This window comes from Rattus norvegicus, chromosome 4, assembly GCF_036323735.1.
Source record: "Rattus norvegicus strain BN/NHsdMcwi chromosome 4, GRCr8, whole genome shotgun sequence".
NCBI classification, from domain to species: Eukaryota; Metazoa; Chordata; class Mammalia; order Rodentia; family Muridae; genus Rattus; species Rattus norvegicus.
The window spans coordinates 22,236,351-22,255,389 of NC_086022.1; the positions used below are offsets into that span (position 1 = coordinate 22,236,351).

At 36.1% G+C, this 19,039-nt stretch overlaps 1 protein-coding gene across 4 annotated transcripts in view; it reads right to left on the reverse strand.

Annotated features, from left to right (window-relative positions):
* Nucleotides 1–3,067: 3,067 nt before the first annotated feature.
* Sema3a (semaphorin 3A) overlaps nt 3,068–19,039 on the reverse strand; it is a 470,490-nt gene continuing 454,518 nt past the window's right edge. For 3 of the 4 annotated variants that reach the window (XM_008762702.3, XM_063285863.1, XM_006235990.5), the window contains 2 exons: nt 11,468–11,610; nt 3,068–10,090 (listed from right to left, as the gene is read on the reverse strand). In XM_008762702.3, coding sequence (XP_008760924.1) covers nt 9,635–10,090; nt 11,468–11,610 — 599 coding nt within the window. In that variant the 3' untranslated portion in view covers nt 3,068–9,634. The remainder of the gene's footprint in view (nt 10,091–11,467; nt 11,611–19,039) is intronic. The other variant, NM_017310.2, reaches the window with a different exon arrangement.

Below are 19,039 nucleotides of genomic sequence, written 5' to 3' on the forward strand. Positions count from 1 at the left end.
GATCATAAACTATAACCCATAACCTGGCTAGGGATTTATTTCTATTGCTCTATTGCTTGTGTTTGTGTGTGTGTGTGTGTGTGTGTGTGGGTGTGTGTGTGTGTGTGTGTGTGTGTGCGCACGCGTGCGCGCGCGCACATGCGTGCGCACGTGTGTAAGAAGTGGTTATTGAATTACTATCTTGCACATTTTGTTTACTGATAAAAATAAGACCTTAAGCTCAGTCTTTTAACGATTGACTAGAGTAATAAAACTAACCTGATAATGAAAACCGTATGTTGTATCCTTTAAGCTGCTGTTACTATTCTTATTTCAATGGCTACAACGATGCTAGGTGTCCTCTTCGACGAAATGTGCTGAACATTTGGTTTCTTATTTTACAGCAAGTTGGTTCTCAGGAACTAATTTTTACTCAGCATTTACTCTTGTGTTGGGGCCTTAAGACACTCTCACACAAAGCGAAGTGTGAGCAAAGTGTGAGCAAAGTGTGAGCAAAGTGTGCCTTTGCTCACTTTCATCTGAGTCCTGACTGTCTTCATTGGCCTCAATTGCTCTTGTGCTCTTGTTTATTTCTAAAAAAATAAAATGTTCTCAGTTGTTGAGATTGTGTCTGAAGGTCCCATATATACAGAGTGCTATAGCAAGGAGGGAGGAAGAGGATGAACAAGGAGAACATCTAGCAACATAAAGTTCTTATGTCAATGTATCGTCACTTCAACTCAGAAATCTGCCAGGTTTCTTGCACTCTGACTTTTTAAAATGTTTTAATAATTAAAAATTTGCTCATGGAATGATGTCTCTTATCAGACTGATTTCTGTACAAGACCATGCCCACCCAACTAGAATTTACAGTTATTTTTAAACATAGTAATGAAAGTGTTATATTTCAATAATTACTTTCATTTATAAAACAGAGAATTGGGTGATACATGATAGTATCATAGCCCCTATTCTGCTCACTCAGTCAAATCTTTTATTTTGTATCAATTCAACCATTATTGGTATATTTAAACTATTTTTTCAAAATTCATAAAGCACTCTATTTTGTTTGTTGTTTAGAGAAAACACATTATAAGAGGCAGTTAAAGTGATGTGATCGAACAGTTGGACGGGATTTGATTGCTTCATTCATTTTTAATATCAAGTTATCCCAAACCTGAGCCAATAAATCATTTATTTCTGTGCACATTATTCCAAAACGATCCAAACTCTAATATTCCATATTGCCTGGTAATTTATTATACACTTTACATTTTGTTTTTTGACATGTACTGTATACCATGATAATAAAATGTTCACTTTTCCCATAACATAACAGTTTTATAAGTTATTTGGGAATTTCATACAATGTACTCCAATTACCTTTGCTTCCCGTTCCTCCCAGGCTTACTCTTCTACCGTTGTGCCACCCCATACCACTACCATCAAGTGCAGTATCTGTTACCCAGATACTCTCTGGAGCAGGACAAAATTTCCAAAGGCCACCCCCTTGCTCCTTCCTACCCCTCATGAAGCCATCGACTGTGAAGAGCTATACTTCAGTGTCTTTACCATAGTTTAAAGAACTCTCTTCAATAGCTTCATGTCTGAACTCTTCCTGTATTTGTGTGTGTGTGTGTGTGTGTGTGTGTGTGTGCGCACGCACTGATGTTAATGGAGATTGTCACAGAGCCTTCAGTGCCTCTCATTCTCAGTTGAATCTGCAGTCATCAACACCAAGGCAAAAGAAAATTCCTTGCTCATAGTCGCGAGCTACAGCATGAATCATAAACATCAACATGGTTTCCTGTGGCAGCAAGGATCCAGGGCATCAAAATATTCTCTTTTAATTGAATCAAATTACAATCAAACTTGCTGGGTTTTAAATGTAAAGAAAATTTGTACATTATTTCTCTCCTTGAAAGATGCATTGACAAACATTTTCTACTTTGTAGAGGAAACTTCAAAATATACTCTGAAAACACCTTTGTTGTTGTAAAGTGATGTCAAAATCTATCACTTCATCAAGCAGTAGCCTTATCAGAGTGTATATTAATGCTTCTGAATGTCTAGTTATTTTGAAATTACTCAATAATGTAAAGTTAAATTATAATACACTGTAATATGTTTCAAAGACAGCTTGTCTAAGTTTTGGGGTATACTATCAATCACTAGATAATTTTATAAGATATAGATATTTTCTTTAAAATGTATGAATACTTCACAATATTAAATACTGACCCACCTGACATGACATGTTCAGAAGCGGTGTTAAGTGACAAAGAAGAACATAGAAGGGAAAAAATATGAATAGAGTCACCATGTATATATTTCAGGTTTCAAAGATGGCAAGGAGATGTAACAGTAACGGTTATCATAATATGAGATATGTGCCCTGTGCTCTAGAAACTTTGAGTTATAGACCTAAAAGAGAAAGAACCTTTAGGATGGCATATTTCAATGCCAAATGAGCAAACAACTATTTAGACGGAAACACAATTATTTTTAGTATCTGCATACACTTATGCTTTTGAGTGAACACCTTTAATAAATGGAAATGTTCAATATAGCCTTTAATAGTACATTTCTTCATAAAGATAACAGGAACCTTTTTTCCTATTCTATTTAGTAATTATTAGATGATAATTTCACTCACCTAACTAAAACCAAATACAATTAATTAACTTCAATGGACTTGTCATTAGGGTCAAACTACCTTAAAGATGAAAATATCCAATGAGTTTGCTCATAGTAAGTAGATAAAAAATTCAAATGAAATACATCAATTAATAAAGTCCAGGTTTGATAGAAATGTGGGAAAAGTGTACAAAGAGTAAGGACTAAATAGATGTGTGCTCATACTTGGCAATAGCTTGAGTCATTGCATGAATAATTTGATGATAAAAAAGTTACTCTATTTTGGACTCTTGGGAAGCACCCGCTGTTGGAAAATAAATTACTTTAGAAATGTCAACTAATGTAGAAAAGCTGTTTAGATTTGAAACAAGTTTGTCTTTTAAAAATTAAAACTTTTCTGAATTTAGCTATCAACAAGATAAACCATCAAGAAATAGGCTACACAAACAACATGGGTTTAAAATAATTTTACTGGTGTCTAATGCTCAACAGAACTTACAAAGAGAAGGGGGGTGAGTTAAAACTTCAAAATTACTCATGCTGTGATGACTTGAACATATATATGAGGATTTTTGCTTAGGTTCTATATAAATAAACATTATTTCTATTCATGTCCTGTAAAGATCAAAAGAAATAATATACATTTTCTTCTATGAAAATAATAATGACAATTTAATATAATAGTGTGTGGTTGACAAACTCAAAAGGAACCTAAGACTTTTACTTTTGTTTCTATTGTAGTTTTTCAAAATATATATCTTAGCCTTCAATCACATGTGCTTGCCTGACATGTACTGTTGCTTGACTAGGAATTATTCCACCAGAAAGACATTGAACAAACATGCAGTTCATACTTGAAAGGTGTTTTTATAATAGCCATACTGCTAGCTAGCAGGGCTAAGCTGGTTATCAAGGCCACATCTTCCAGCACTAAGAGAGATGAAGAGAACAGAAATTATCATTTGGACTGAATCAGTGCACAGAGGGTTTAAACAAAGAAGCCGGCATCTTTCTGTCACTCTTCTGTGGAACTCAAAATTCTAGCTGACACACATGGTGACCAATCTACCTACAAACTTTTGACTCCAAATTATTTCTGGTTAACAATATGCAGGGATTAAGATGGAGCAGAGACTGAATGAATGGCCAATCGGTGACCGGCTCAACGTGGGACTCATTTCATGGGCAGGCACCTGACACTCTTAGTGATGCTGTGTGCTTGTAGACAGGAGTCTAGCATAGCTGTCCTCTGGGAGACTCTACCCACTCAAGACAAATGCAGATACCCACTACCAAACATTGAATGGAAGTTTGAGGACCCCCTGCGGAAGAGTTAGGGGAAGGATTGAAAGCCGGAAGGAGACGGCAACTCTACAGGAAGACCAAAGTGTCAACTAACCTGGACCCTTGAGAGTTCCCAAAGACTGAGCTACCAACCAACACTGGCTGATCCGAGGTTCCAGGCTCATATGTAGGAGAGGACTGTCTTGTCTGGCCTCAGTTGGAGAGGATGTACCTAATCCTGCAGAGACTTGATGTACCAGGATAGGGAGATATGGGAGGGGGGACATCCTCTCAGCTACGAAGGGGAAGAGGATTGGGGGGGGGGCCCATGAGAGAGGACCGAGATTGGCGTTGCATTTGGAATATAAATAAATAAATAAATTTTAAAAATACAGAAAAGATACTGGCAGAAAATATTTTGAATGGCTATTGTCATTGTCCATTGGCACAGCCCTGACTGAGGAGAGACACATGAGTTCTGTATTAACGAAATCAAGACATAGGAGTTGGATGAAACAAACAGAAGGGAACGTTCCAAAAACAAAGGTACAAGAAATAGTGACGCACTCATTAGATTCTGTTTTATCTAATTTAACTATTATTCCTTAAGAGCCTGTTTGTTTTCTAATGAGAGACAGAAAGAGAGTGGATTCCTATGGAAGAAAAGGTTTGGGGGAAAACTTGGAGGAGGAGACATAGGGGAAACTGAAACCGGGGATATATTATATGAGAAAAAATCTATTTTCAATAAAAGGAAAAGGAAAAGAAAAGGAAGGAAGCTAAGGATGTGTGGATAAAGTAGTGAAAAATAACTGACCTATCATAATATAAGCCAGGGAAGGCAATGTGGCTGAAACCCAGAGGGCAATAGTTCAAACTCATAAATTAGGACACCATTTTGACTTAAAGGAGTGGTATTTTGTTTGGTTTTTGTTTTGTTGAACGAACACTGTTCTCCATTCATGTGGGATACTTGTTCTCTGGGGGAAAAATAGAAAATTTCATTGTTCCCTCTTTAGTTGTATTTCTTCTACCTGGAGGTGCTTTTCTTTCCTCTTCTAGGAAAATTCGACTGATAGTTCAAATCGTGCCACTTATTCTCTGAAGCTCTCCTGGACTCTCCTCAAAACTTTGCTTCTCCCTTCATTTTGAATGACGGCATTTAGGCTGGGAAATTTAGTTTGGCACTTAGCACATTCCAATGTGGTTCTTTTCAGCACTGATTTGCCGAGTTCCAGTTTTATTTGGCATCATACAAGGCACCAGAAAGAAAAACAACTGGCCAACAACCCTACTAGGTACGGTGATTCATGTTTAGAACACTCAGGAGGTGGGGTCAGGATGATCAGACTCAAAAATCATCCTGTTGGCTAATGAGTGAGTTAAAAATCATCCTATTGGCTATTGAGTGAGTTCAAGGCCAGCCTGAGCTACAAGTGACCATGTCACAAACAAAACCAAGCTCTTGACTTCCAGGAAATCTCAGTCTAGAAAGGGAAATATGTACATAGCCGGTACATCACATCACTCTGATAAGTGCTGTAGACAAAGTGTAAGCAGGGCCAGGTGGTTTTTAAGGTAGATGTGTTGCTGCTGTCTAAGGCTAGTTGTAAATAAGAGGATTGTCATACATTGTGATGGCAAGCCCTGTCACCATTCATTTTGTTATGAGCTTTGTGAAATCAGAGTCACACCTCCTCTATCTTACCATCACAATGCCTCATGAGTTCACAGTCATGGGCTCTCTGTAAGATGTGAACAGATAGAAGCATAGTTTTGAGCAACGAAGTGTCTAGACAATATACTTTAATTTCTTTCTAATCATTTTGTTGGTTTATTTGTGGTAGGGTCCCATTAGTGAGCCCAGATGGACTTCCCACCCACCATCCTCTTGCTTTATCCTCCTTTTGGAATTGCAGACTGGTGCTGTCATATCTGGCTCCCAATATCTTAAAAACCATCCTTTTATTGGTTTAGTTTTATTTATACCATAACCTGTGTCTGTGCACTGGATATTTGAAATGAGGAAATAAGACTTTTCTTTGGTTAGGCAGATCAGGAAAATTGATCAGTTATAAGAAAACCCATTTCTGCGGCACCTTTCTTTCTCTCACTTTGGGTTTGTCTTGATTTATTAGTGTACGAATATGTAATTCTTGAAGTAACTAGTGTAGGAAAGTTTTTAAAATAAAACTAATAGGGTTTGCATACTTTTGAAAAACCGTTTTCTCCTTTAAGGAAAGATATACTGTAAACATTAACATTGAACTTAAATAATTATTACCAAGTTAAAATAAAAAGCATTGGATTCTTTGGCATCAGGCCAGTTCGTAACTATCATGTTGTTATATAATAAAAGAGAAATACTTGAAAACATTACACTAATAAATCCACATTAATACAATGCTTGCCCATGAGCTTCAGGATAGGCCTCTGAATGCCAGTCATCTGGAATCTGTATAGATCTCGAAATAGGATGTTTCACATCATAATCCATTGATTAAAGACTTTCATCCCTGTGTTTTCTTTCCAGGTATGACATAAAGAGAACAGCATTTAATTTAAAGGGCATAAAAGTTCACATCATAACTATAAATATAGAACACAGTTTATAGAATACTACAATGAAGAAATCTGTTAGCTAATTATATAGCTCCCTGACTCTGGTTCTTGAAGGTTTGGAAGCTTATGTTCCTCAATACCATATGTTACAGGGAACAGTAAAGACATCTGAATTCAAATATTTTGAAGAAATGTATATTTAGCAACTGAATACATGCTAAGAAGGAATAATTTACAGCAGCAATATCATTACATTTTTCTGTCCAGTTTTCTAGTTCCCATCTGAAATGCAATGATAAATACAGATACGGAACAATTTATGACCTGGCAAAAAGCATGCTCATGGAGGGGCATACCCTCTCTGCCCTTAAGTAGTACATAAGCTACCGCATCACTTGTATGGGAAATCTTTCACTTGAGGATGATGGTGAACAAACTGGGATGGAGCATCTCTAGAAACTTGTATTTTACAATGTTCTTTCTACTCTTTCCAAAATTATTTACACCTCTTTGTCTAATGTGTAGGTAGCAAAAATATTAAACACATACCATTATAAATCACTAAATTATACATGAAAGAAGCAATAAGTGTGCATTTGCATGCATTTACACTTTGCATTTGCTGTCAGCGGGGCCCGCTCTCTCCACCGTGATGTGTCTTTTTCCACATGAGACTATTTTAAGATTGCTGTAGTAATTTTTTTAAGGTCACATGCATCTCTTAGGCAGGTCTTACCAAATGATGATACAAGCATATGCCAAAGTCCATCTAAGTTACTTAGTTAATGGGACATTCATTCTTCTTCGTGCAAACTGTCCTCTCTCAATACACAATGGCAGGTTATAACTGTCGTAAGATTTATTTATTTATTTACTTATAAGTTAGATCAATAACTTTCTTTGAAAACTTAGACATGGTGCTTGATTGAGGCGTGTCAATATAGTTGCTTGTTTGCAACACTTTTAATTGAAACCTAAGTGGTGCTCTATTGCTAATTCGTAGAGCTAAGCAAAATGCATTCAGATCCTGAAAGGCATCCATAACGTTATCATACAACCTTCGTTCTATTAGTTCCTTTATTGTTAAGAGCTAGAAAGAAATGGGAGAGTTATGTAATTGCAAATAAGCATGTGTCAGCTGCAAATTTAGAATGAAATATAACATCAAATATTTGGACAGTTAAGACCCTATTAAATGAGAGAATGGTCTACTTGGAGCTCCCTCTTTCTCTGACTTTATGTTCCTTTCATTTTTGTCTGTTCAGCGTATGTTCTTCAAATACTTCATCAATTCAGCCTACCTTTGAGGACTTATTTCCAAAAGCAACACCATGTTGGTTAAGGAGCCTAACATCAGATGTAGAGTGACTTTAGGCTTTTGTTTGAAAGACATGTCAACAAGTTGTTTATTTAAATAATCATTAAAGCTGAAACGTGAGCTTCTGTCTGTGAAAGACTGCAGGGGAAAGGGAACAGCGACTTGGTGTAGTGGAATTTGGAGACAACTAGAGCTAAAATAGCAACTCCACTTCATTAATTAGCAAGAAGATATTTACTTCTCACTTTTGTGCATGCTGAAGGGTGGAAGGAGGAATTCCTGCAGTGAGGCAAGGAGCACCAATTAGTTGTTCTATAATGTACAAGTCCTGAAGCATTTGGAACTCAGTGATCTCAGGAAACCATCTCCAACCAACAGAGGGCATACATTTCGAAATATTTTGTGTTATCTTATACTTTATTCATGAAACAAAGAACTTTGCACTTTCTAAGTGAAATGTATGATCTGATAATAGTTTATAAACTCACTCTCATTGAGATAAAAACACTTATAAGTTGTTCATACAAACAATTATATGATACAGGGTGGATAAAAGTTAGCTGATTCACAGAGAAAATGGTTGAGAAATGTGTCATTTTGTTGGTAGAATGTGTTCTGAATGTCACTAATCTCTCTCTCTCTCTCTCTCTCACCTCTCTCTCTCTCTCTCTCTCTCTCTCTCTCTGTTTCAGAAATTATTAAATGACTGAAACTAGAATCTTTAGTGGCATGTGGAATCATGAGAAAGTCCTATGCCTCACACATCATGCAAATCTTCAAGCCAATGGTAAAGGACATTTTATTAACACTCTGTTAAGACAATGTTCTTTTCATGAGACACAAAGCTCTTTTGTTTTCCCCCTTGATCCTTCCGGATGCCTCTAATGACTCTTTCTGTCTCTTTTGCGCTGTCTTAATTTTTGGTTGGCTAAAGAACATTACGTATGTGAGAGTTAACTTAGATAATACCTTTACAAGTCAGGGTGATAACCTTCTATCTGTTTGGTTTCTTCAAAGGGGAAACACATAATTCTTGGTGTCAGAAAGTAATAGTTAATAGTGAGTATGGGCCTAAAGTGATATACTGCCTCTTACAGAACCCGAAAACACAATGTGAAAAAAGCAGCACACGGTTGGAATTTTTAAACAAACGGTATAGCATGGTAACTGCAAGACAAAACCTACTCTAGCTTAGAAAACAGCTAATCTTTACTGCATGTTTGCCATGGTACATTTAAATTATAGCTTTAATAAAATACATCTTTAGATCAAAGCTGAAAGAAGACATCAGTAGTAGATCAGTGTACTCCATTTCTCTTCCGGATGATGGATGGTTTATGTTTTTATATCTCCTCAGACTATTTCACTCAGTTCCATTCTCCTTTTTTTTTACTACTCCAGTACATATAAACACGAGTGCTGGTAGACAAAACATCCTTGACTCCAATCACGTTTTGGAATAGTCATCTGCTTACTGAATCCATGCAGTTTATTTTCAACTCTCGCTTCGATAAAATGGCTCTGCTGATGCAGTTTTTCTCCTTTCAACGGCAGCATGGCAAATGACATTTTTATTTCTCAGGCAAAGAAGAAAGCAAAATGAACGCTCAGAGGAAACACTAAGTCAGCGGACATGGACACCTACGCTCACCTGTGATCTCTGTCAGGCGTTGGTAGTCTGAAGAAAGCCTGCTGGAAAGGTTCCTCGCGGACTTAAATTGGTGGAACATGGTTGAACTTCCCACCATTGTAAACATCCACATAATGCCATGAAATGGTCATGTGTATTGCATTTTTTCCAGTTATTATCTAAGCAAGTTTGTACTTGTTTGAGGTTTTGGGAGGTGGCGCAGCTCAGACACTTCTGGGTGCCCTCTCAAACTCGTGGGTCCTCCTGTTTCTACCTTTCTTGCTCTCCTGCATGTGCTTCCACTTGTTGCTGCTCCCTTGAGAGTGCCCCGGCCTTTGTCGGCGTTGTTTTCGGTCCCTTTTCCACACTTGTTCACAGAACTCATCCATTGTGTTCAGGTTGGGGTGGTTGATGAGCTGCATGAAGTCTCTGTACCAGACCTTCTGGCTGGGTGTCATGCTACTGGACATTTCTTTGGTCTTAGAGCCATCTCCATCGTCATCTTTATGAAGAAGTTCCTCCAAATGTTCTGTATCGATGACTTCCAGGGTCACCTTAAGAAGAGTTTGCATGAAACCGTGCTCCACGGCGTGACACAGGTAATTGCCTGAATCCTTCTTCTGCAGACTACGAAGCAGGAGCCCCTGTTCTGTCCTGATGATATGATCACCCACTCTGATCTATCAGGAAAAGGCAGAGGAAAAGGCATGCAGATTTAATAGAAACGCAATAGCTGACATTCCGGTTAGAAAAGCTTAGATATCAGTTGAGGTAGGTTTTAGAAATTAACAATTTTTAAGATAAATTAAAAAGACTATGTTTGGACAAGAGATTTAGTGTCTGCCAATAGTTTTATAGACCCATTTGAAAATTTCTACAACACTACTGTTTTTATAGAATATCTTATAACTATTAAAAATATTCAGCATAATTGGAGGGAAGAATCAAGGTACACTTGAATTTGAAAGCAAGTGTATAAATATGACACAAAGTCAATATTAGATAATGAAATGGGAACTATATGAACGTAAACCTAGAAAACATTGTATTACAGTGAATTCATAATATGACTTGTAAAGAACAAGATGAAATGTCAGCATCTGAGCAAAAGGAAGAAAACTTGTTTTATATTTTAGGTTTAGTGAATTATTTATCAGTTCACAAGGTGCTGCTTGTGGCATAATATGAGGACACACTCTGGAATATATGTCGCCTCATGTTTTCTTTGAATAGAATTCATAATATAAAACTCAGACAGCATAACCTATCAATGTATAAAACCAGTTTACATTGTTACAATATAATTCTACAATTTAAAACTTCTTAATATTTCAAAAAACAATATCAGCAACAAAAGAACCCCACAAAACAAAGACAACAAAAACTAATGGGGTTGCTCTTACGCTCATATTCACATTGCATTTGTAAAATTATCTGTACTTAACAATTTTTACAAGTAAATGAAATAATCTGGTTACCTTTATTTACTAGGTATAAGTAATTAAAATGTTGGAGCTCTCTGTGCAATTTTCTCTGATTTCCTTGGTATAAATTCTTACAATTGTCAAGGGATCTATCGAGGAGAGAGATCTTGAGGCTGTTTTAACAGTTAACACCAAAAGTAATGGTGGGACTCAACTTCTTCAAGTAAACCAAAGTACTCAACTTTCTTCCAACTTTTCATTTGCAGAAAACAAAAGGTTTAACAGAAATCAGTGAGCTAAAACTAAAATTACCAAGGGAAACCTGATTTTTTTTTTCATAATGTAGAAATGCAGGTAACACAAGTGCTTCATAAAAAACCAAGGCAAGAAATAAGTACTCTAAAATCTGTGCTCAAAGAGCTTCCTGGGCTGGAACGCTTATCAACTTCTACTTGTTTCTCATACACAGCCTGCTGTACACCCAGCCCACACTGAGTGGTTTTTCTAAGGAGCTACTGTTTGGTTCAACAGTGTGTTGGAATAATCAGTACTTTTCCGTCCTCCATGTCTATGATATTGGGGTGACAATATGTGTAACAGGTAGAGACCATTCGGTCAACTGAAGCCCTGTACCTCCTCCTTTCGATCTTCATTTCGCCTCTGAAATTGCCAATATACCAAGGCTCTCTGTGACTTCGGACTGCATTCCAAGAATGTGCTACTATTTTCTACTCCATAGATGATTCTCTCTTCAAGACTGTGCCCATGATGATTATCTAGCCAAAAAGAAGTTAAGTGAGAAAACATTAGCTACTTGCATTTTCTAAATATTAATTTGGAAATTCGGGTGACAAATGGTTGCCTACTTTAAAGTCATTTTTCAAATTGATTAAAGATAGTAAATATGTCAAGGATTTCAGACTCCAAATACTTATCTCAATAGATTAATCACTTTGGTTTGGACTGTATATGCAGAGTTTCATCATAAGTCAAGTAATATGACATGAACTGATCTGTTTATGTCCACTACAACCTTGAGTCTTTGTACTGTGATCCCTGCATTCTCCCTTTTCCTTAAACCTAGTTTTCTGGAAATCTGGAATTTTGCAGAGAAGAGCAATTTCTGAGAGGTTAGATTGCTGCTTTGTATTTATTTTCCAACTGTAAAATTAAATTTACCTACCAATATTTATCTAGCATTTTACAGAAGGCAGAGTTTATGATGTTTATACCCCCTACCAATAAACCTTAAATAATTCACAAGTTTGTCCTGAAGTCCAACTGGTGTGAAATGTTTGGGATGGCTCAGGAGAAACTCATATAATTACAATGCAATATGGTTTCAATTGTTCTTATTTTAAAATGACATACCCTTTGTTATTTTCCAGAGTTAGGCTATGGACCATGGCAGGAGCACATAATAAAACACAGCAATACAAAAATCTGTTTCCTGATTAAGTTTCTATTATTTTACCCTTTGTGTAACCTCCTTCAATGTGGTAACTGAAACACAACTCAGATCAAAAGTATGACACAGAGGGGCTAGGTACAACTTAGTGAGAGAGCAAAACTCTGTGTTATCTTGTGTAATCCTGTTTCCATTATGACATCCTGAACAGTCTGGAACTCATTAAATTAATTTAGAAAATAATAAATATATTTTCACATGCACAGAGAGCTGACAGTGAAGACAGATGAAAATTTTCTGCTCTCACCTTCAAATTCAGCTAAGATCTTAATTTTAAAAATGTTTTCCCTCCTCCTTGGCTTCACTTTGACAGCTTTACTCTTGTCTTAATCAACTTAGTGCTTTTGTCTGTCATAAGCAATAGGATTTGCTTATGCTAGGTTTAAAGCTTTTGAAAACTGTTTCCATTCCAGTCTCTGGTGTAGCCTATGCTTTCCACTGACAACTCTCACCGTGCTGCAACGACTTTTACCACTTCACCATTCTAAATGCCTTGGTCTCACTGCCTGGTTAGCAAATGCCCTAGTTGGGGACAAAAATCTCTTCTGACACTGAGACATTTCTGTCCCTTCTTGTTACATATCAATACCCTGAAAACAAAGAAATAAACAGCAACAATTGATTCTGTGTCACATTGCTTATCTCATATGCACACACACACACACACACATACACACACACACACATGAACGCACAAACACACACACAAGCACACACACACACAGACACACACACACACACAGATTTGCATTTGGGTGCACACGTATATGCAGACACTAAGTTCTATAATGATTAGGATAGGCCTTTCCCACTCTATGAGTCTCTGTGCTGTGTGGTAAGACATCTGTGCCCTGGTGAGAGGAGTGTTGAATTGTTATGTGAGGCAGTGCCTGTACAACCTACCATGAGTAATGAGTGTGGTTTGCCATGTAAGGCAATAGTGTTTATATTACATATATATTTTTGTTAATTGCTCAACAATATAAACTTGCTTGGTCAAGAAATCCTTGAACACTTGGAAAGATATTGTTCAAACTGTCTCAAAATTTTGAATTACAATATATGTGAGTCAAGGGTGACAGAAAACCCTATTAAATTTTTGTTTATAGGGATGGAGAGATGGCTCAGAGGTTAAGAGCACTGGCTGCTCTTCCAGAGGTCCTGAGTTCAATTCCCAGCAACCATATGGTGGCTCACAGCCATCTGTAATGGGATCTGATGTCCTCTTCTGGTGTGTCTGAAGACAGCAACAGTGTACTCATGTAAATAAAATAAATAAATCCTTTAAAAATTTTTTTTGTTTATAGCTGTATCCTCTAAGCCAAATATTCTCATGTCAGTATCTACAGTGATAAGGGAGCCATTTGTAGATGCATAGGTAAGAAGACCAATGTTGACTTACTCTCATGCTGGTATCTATAATAATGAAAAACTCTTTGATAGAGCTTTAAGATACGTGTTTTTGCTACACACAGGTAAGTACAATGTGACTTAAATACTAGAAGAGTTCTTTGCAATAAGTGGTATCTGTGAACCTGAGAGATATTTCAGCAGTTAAGGGCACTTGTTATTCTAGCAGAACACCCCAGGTTTGGTACCCATATAACAGCTAACATCTGTCTTGTCTGGGATGTCTGGGGCTGTCTTCTAGCCTCTGTCAGTGCTGCACACATAAAATGCACCTGTATACATGCAGACGAAATCCTCATGAACACAAAATTAAAAAAAAATCTAATAGGATTAAAACACAACATAAAATTCTCGAAGAACTAATCAAAATACTTTTTTAAAATCACGGTCTGACTTGCCTCTTTGCCAATTAAACCATATATTCCCGATAGTGCTGGAAACAAATTCAGTTACTCTTTTACAGTACGAACAAGACTTTCTGAAGTAGCCATAAAAAATCATCTTAATAACATGTTTCCTTATGTTTATAAAATAACTCATTCTCTTTTATGGTTAAATCTCTTATAAAATGATGTATGATTTAACAGAGAATGTATGTACTGTGATATGATTCTCTTTAAAAAGAATAGTGAGGTTCTTAATTCCCTAGCGACAAAACAGCTGGTGGTTACTTTGGTTCATAGGCTAGATGCCTTTAGTTAGTTTGCTTTGATAACTACTCTCATAAAGACTTTTAAGGACTCTTTGTCTATTGAGTTGACCCACTTTCCAAACAAGAAGAAAGAGAAACATCTTCTAGCTAGTAACCAGTGAGACCAAATTTCCTCTTCCAGTAGCCATAAAATGTAAAGGGCACATAGATGTCCTACTGCCTTTATTTGGTTACAGATTCTTCTATTTTGTGCTGTTACATTGGTTTTGCTGCACCAGCCAGAAATACAAAGACAAAATTTCTATGAGGTTCAGTTGTTTCTGTTAAACTCTCTGTAGTAGGACCTCGGTACCAATATCAGTGTCTAACTTAGGACCAGAACCTTCATGTAGATAGCTGTACTTCAATACTCTGACGCAGTGACATTGTCGTATTTATATTCATTGCAATTTATATCTTAGAGCTTACTGTGTAAACATTTTGAACAAAATGATTAGAAAGCAATGAGACATCTATTATTGGTCCGGACTTTGCTTCCCCATCTACTTGCAAAAATGTTGGACAGCACCGGAAACATAAAGATACAATGACCTGCTTCATACTCTCACTTTTCTCCCTCACCATTTCCGTCCATCTTTGCTCTCTCAAGAAAAAATGTATAAACAGGAGAATATTATTTCCATTGATATCTTCCCATCATACTGGATATTTTGATTACTATCAATTTTCAGAAATGCTAGTCATTTGTAACAGCAGCACACTGTACTTTCGCAGAGCACACGGAGGTCACAGTTACTCCATTGGAGTCACAGGCATTACTGAACTTTGAAGACTACTGTTCATTTCCTGAAAGATACAAAGTCCTGCATAGTCAGGATCAGTATAATCTGAGACCTTGCTCTGGATCAAGCAGCAGCTGACCTGAGGGCTGCTGTCCTACAACATACAGTGTTAATAGATAATTTATTCTATCAAAGCTGTGTTGAATGTGGAACCAACCCAGTGGAAGCTGATGGGTCCCAAAGCAACGCACTGTGGTACTACTTATCATGTTTCTGTGACAGCATTCTGAGTGCTGAGTGTGCTGTGCCTCAGGGCTTTGAGGATGTCCACCTTTGGGAAGTTGTATTTTCTGTTTGAGGAACTATTGAGATTATCTGATAGCAACTGTCCAGTAAAATGAACTCTTGCGATTCCACTTCCCTCTCCACTACCTTAGGGAACAACATCAAGCAATATACCCATGACATCTCAGTAAATGTGCTCTCGCCACATGAAGCCTTTTGTTCTGTATGTGTGCCTGTTTTTCTTCATCAGCATTTTTTTTTACTTTATTTTTGCTTTAGTAAAAGAAAAATGATTATAAACTGTCTTGGATGTATTATAAAGATCCATGGCACTTAAGGAATATGTGAAGTTATAACTTCAAAATATTTTTTTTCTTAAAATACATGTTGGTTACTCCATGATGCAGCCTCCATAACATAAAAATGTCCTTAATGCATGAGGCAGCAATGCAGTTGCTTTGGGGTCACCCACAAGCCTCATCTGCTATGTAGCTCAAGGCCAGCATGATACACACGGTCCTTTTGCCTCAGCCCTCCCAAATGTTATAACATCTACTACAATTTCTGGGTTAACTAAGAAAAAATGTTTAATTATATTTCTATCTTAAGAAAATGCCATGACTTTACAATCACACTACTAGTTCTTATATAAAACAACTGGACATGTTTTAGTTATAGAATTTTCTACAGAAACTGCTTATAAGGAAAGAAAGCAACAATTTTACGACTTAAATTTCTCAGACCATTAAATTACAAAAAAATATATCACTATAAAATTGTTAATTAAGGATGCAAAGAGGATTCAGCAATCATGGGAGCTTACTGTGCAATCAGGAAGTTCTAGAGTTCAAATCTATCCCTGTAACAAGGTGCCCAGCAGGGTTTCTTCTTCTGGTCTTTGTGTGCATGCATGTGCAAAATTGCATACATATATGGACACATATAACAAATAACTTCTTCAAAAGTGAAAATTTCGATTGTTAGTCAATGAATAGGATTAAAATTCTACCACTGCTGTTTTATTATCAACTTCATTTTAACTTCAAAATAGCAGAGCTACTATTGAGAAAGGATATTCAAAGTTCTTAGTGTTCTCCTACTGCCTTCAATGTGTTTAGCATTACACAAACCGTTTAAAAATATTTACATGGCCATCTACCAGTCATTTTTCTGCCTCTTCTGGAGTTGAGAGAGGGAGCACTTTAGATTGCTTGTTTCAAATTCTAGAGAACTTGCAGTTGTCTCTCTTCTACTTATAGTTTTCAGATTTGTTTTAAGAGGCACACATAATAGAGACAAAAGTATCTAATTATCACAGTGCAAAAGCATAACAAAAGTTATTTAATAGAGCGTCTGCACACAGAACAGTTAAGCATGATTACCAATGATATTAATGTAATGGCTGTTGCCATAGCTTAAATTGTACAGAAGAAAATCTTGTGTTAAGAGTCAATACTGAGGTGCCCTTAATAGCCTCCTATTTCCGTGAAAGTATAAAGAATTAAAGAAAATACCTCAGCTTCAATGCATCCTAGAACTGTTCTACTCTTAGTGGCAAATGTAGTTTTATTATTTGCAATTGTTAAACTGACCATCTCTCTCACTTTCTGTGTCTACTGTAATTGTAGCAGAAAGACAGTCTTGAAATCTCACCAGATATTTGCCAAGTGACAAAGCTAAATGAATACACTGAATTTAAAAGCTGAAATCTCAAACGATTTTTACAATCACAGGCACAGACTGTAAGCCCAATCCATGTAAAAGGGAAAAGAAATTATAGTCATATGTTGATAGATTATTTCATTAAACTGCAGTTTAGATAGAATATTTGAATGTTAGTAACTCTAGAATAACTTATTCAAGAAATAGTAGGAGCAGATATGTAAAAATCAAGTATGTTCCACATTGAAATATTGTACTATGAAATAAAAAGATGATAAAGGTTTAACAAGTTACATAAATGGTTTTACCTTCTTCATGGACGTCTATGGTAGCAGTGGCTCATGGAAAATGTACCCATCCAGAAAGAAAAAATATAACTACAAAAACATTTTAAAATGTATTTTACACTACAGCCCTTTGTCATGTAAACCACCATAGACAGTAAGGCTATAGTTATTAAACTGAATAGTTGGAGCAAAATAATTAAAATTATTTAAAAGGCACCAGTGTGTTTGCATAACACAATGTTTCAATATGTTGCAGCTGCTAATGACAAGAAATAATGTTTTTGAGGAAGCAATCTTCAATTAATCATTTCCTCCTTTAGTGGGATAATTTATGGAAATGAAATGAGACTAATAAAGCAGAAAGAATGGGAGGAAAGGACGAAGTTAAATAAATTGCTTCCTTTTGTAACAACAGAAAGTCATGATATCCATCATTTGGCCAGAAATATCATGTTGCTTAAGGCCTTACTTAGCATTTGATTCTCTTCCAATAGTACAGAAACAGAAGGAATCACATTTCAGCTTCCCATTTATTTCATTCTTCATTTTAACCCCATAAGCGTCTCCTAAGATTGAAATGTGAACAATGTAACAATCTTGGAAAATGTAATGTCAGAATGGAGACAGATGGATGAGGCTGAGAGCCGCATAGTCATTCCTTCCTTGATTTCTGGTACTAGGTTTTGATGGTTTTGACCCTTATTAAGAGTGGAGTTTTCTAGGCAATAAATATAAAAATCAAATACAAGTCAAAAGAGTTGCAGACAGATACAAAGTAATTTAACTAGCCCTTTTAGCTCCTTGGGAAATAGAGAACTATTACTATTAGTAATAGAATTGATTTGTATTCAGACAAATCAATTCTAGTTGTTTTACAATATTGCTTTTTGGATATTTTTCATTTATATTCCCTAGAAATGGTCAAGCAACACAAATCAAATATAGCCTACAAATCTGGTGAAACAGAACACAATGGAAATGTGTTCTTTGGCACCAATAATCATTAAGGTTTTCTTACTGGTATCTAGATGACTGTCTAAAAATACATTTATTAGCAAAACATTTTCAAGGATATAAAAAATATATAGCAGTGGTCAATTACAAGGTGTATCATGGGTGAGAAGATATATTTCATAAGCTAATATAAAATTAAGAATTAAAATGAAGAAAAACTCATTATAACTGTAGCCTTTCTATACATTTTATATCTGCATATTTAGATGGCTAATAAGCAATTTATCAGTTATCTATATTTTGGGGGCAATTAAAAATCTAAAATCTAAATTATAATATAGAATGTGAAAGGAATCATACTTGTTTATCAATAGAATATGACATGTTTTTACAATGTCTGTACTGATGGTTATAGCCACTTATCTATGTAAATGTTAAAGGGCGTTTTCTCATGCAGACTTGTGGAATGAAGAATAGTGGATGTGGGCTGACAAGAACAAAATCATCAATGACACCTTGCAGAAAATATAGGCATATACAATACTTACTTAACAAAGCCAACCTAAATTATACACTATATCTTAGGTTCCAAATCAAGATGTGTTTTTGTGCTGTGTGGTACTCATCAACTGGGATATAGCATTTCAAATTCTAAAATTCAGACGGTTTTCAGTATTTCTTGTAGTGATATATTTATTTGGTTAG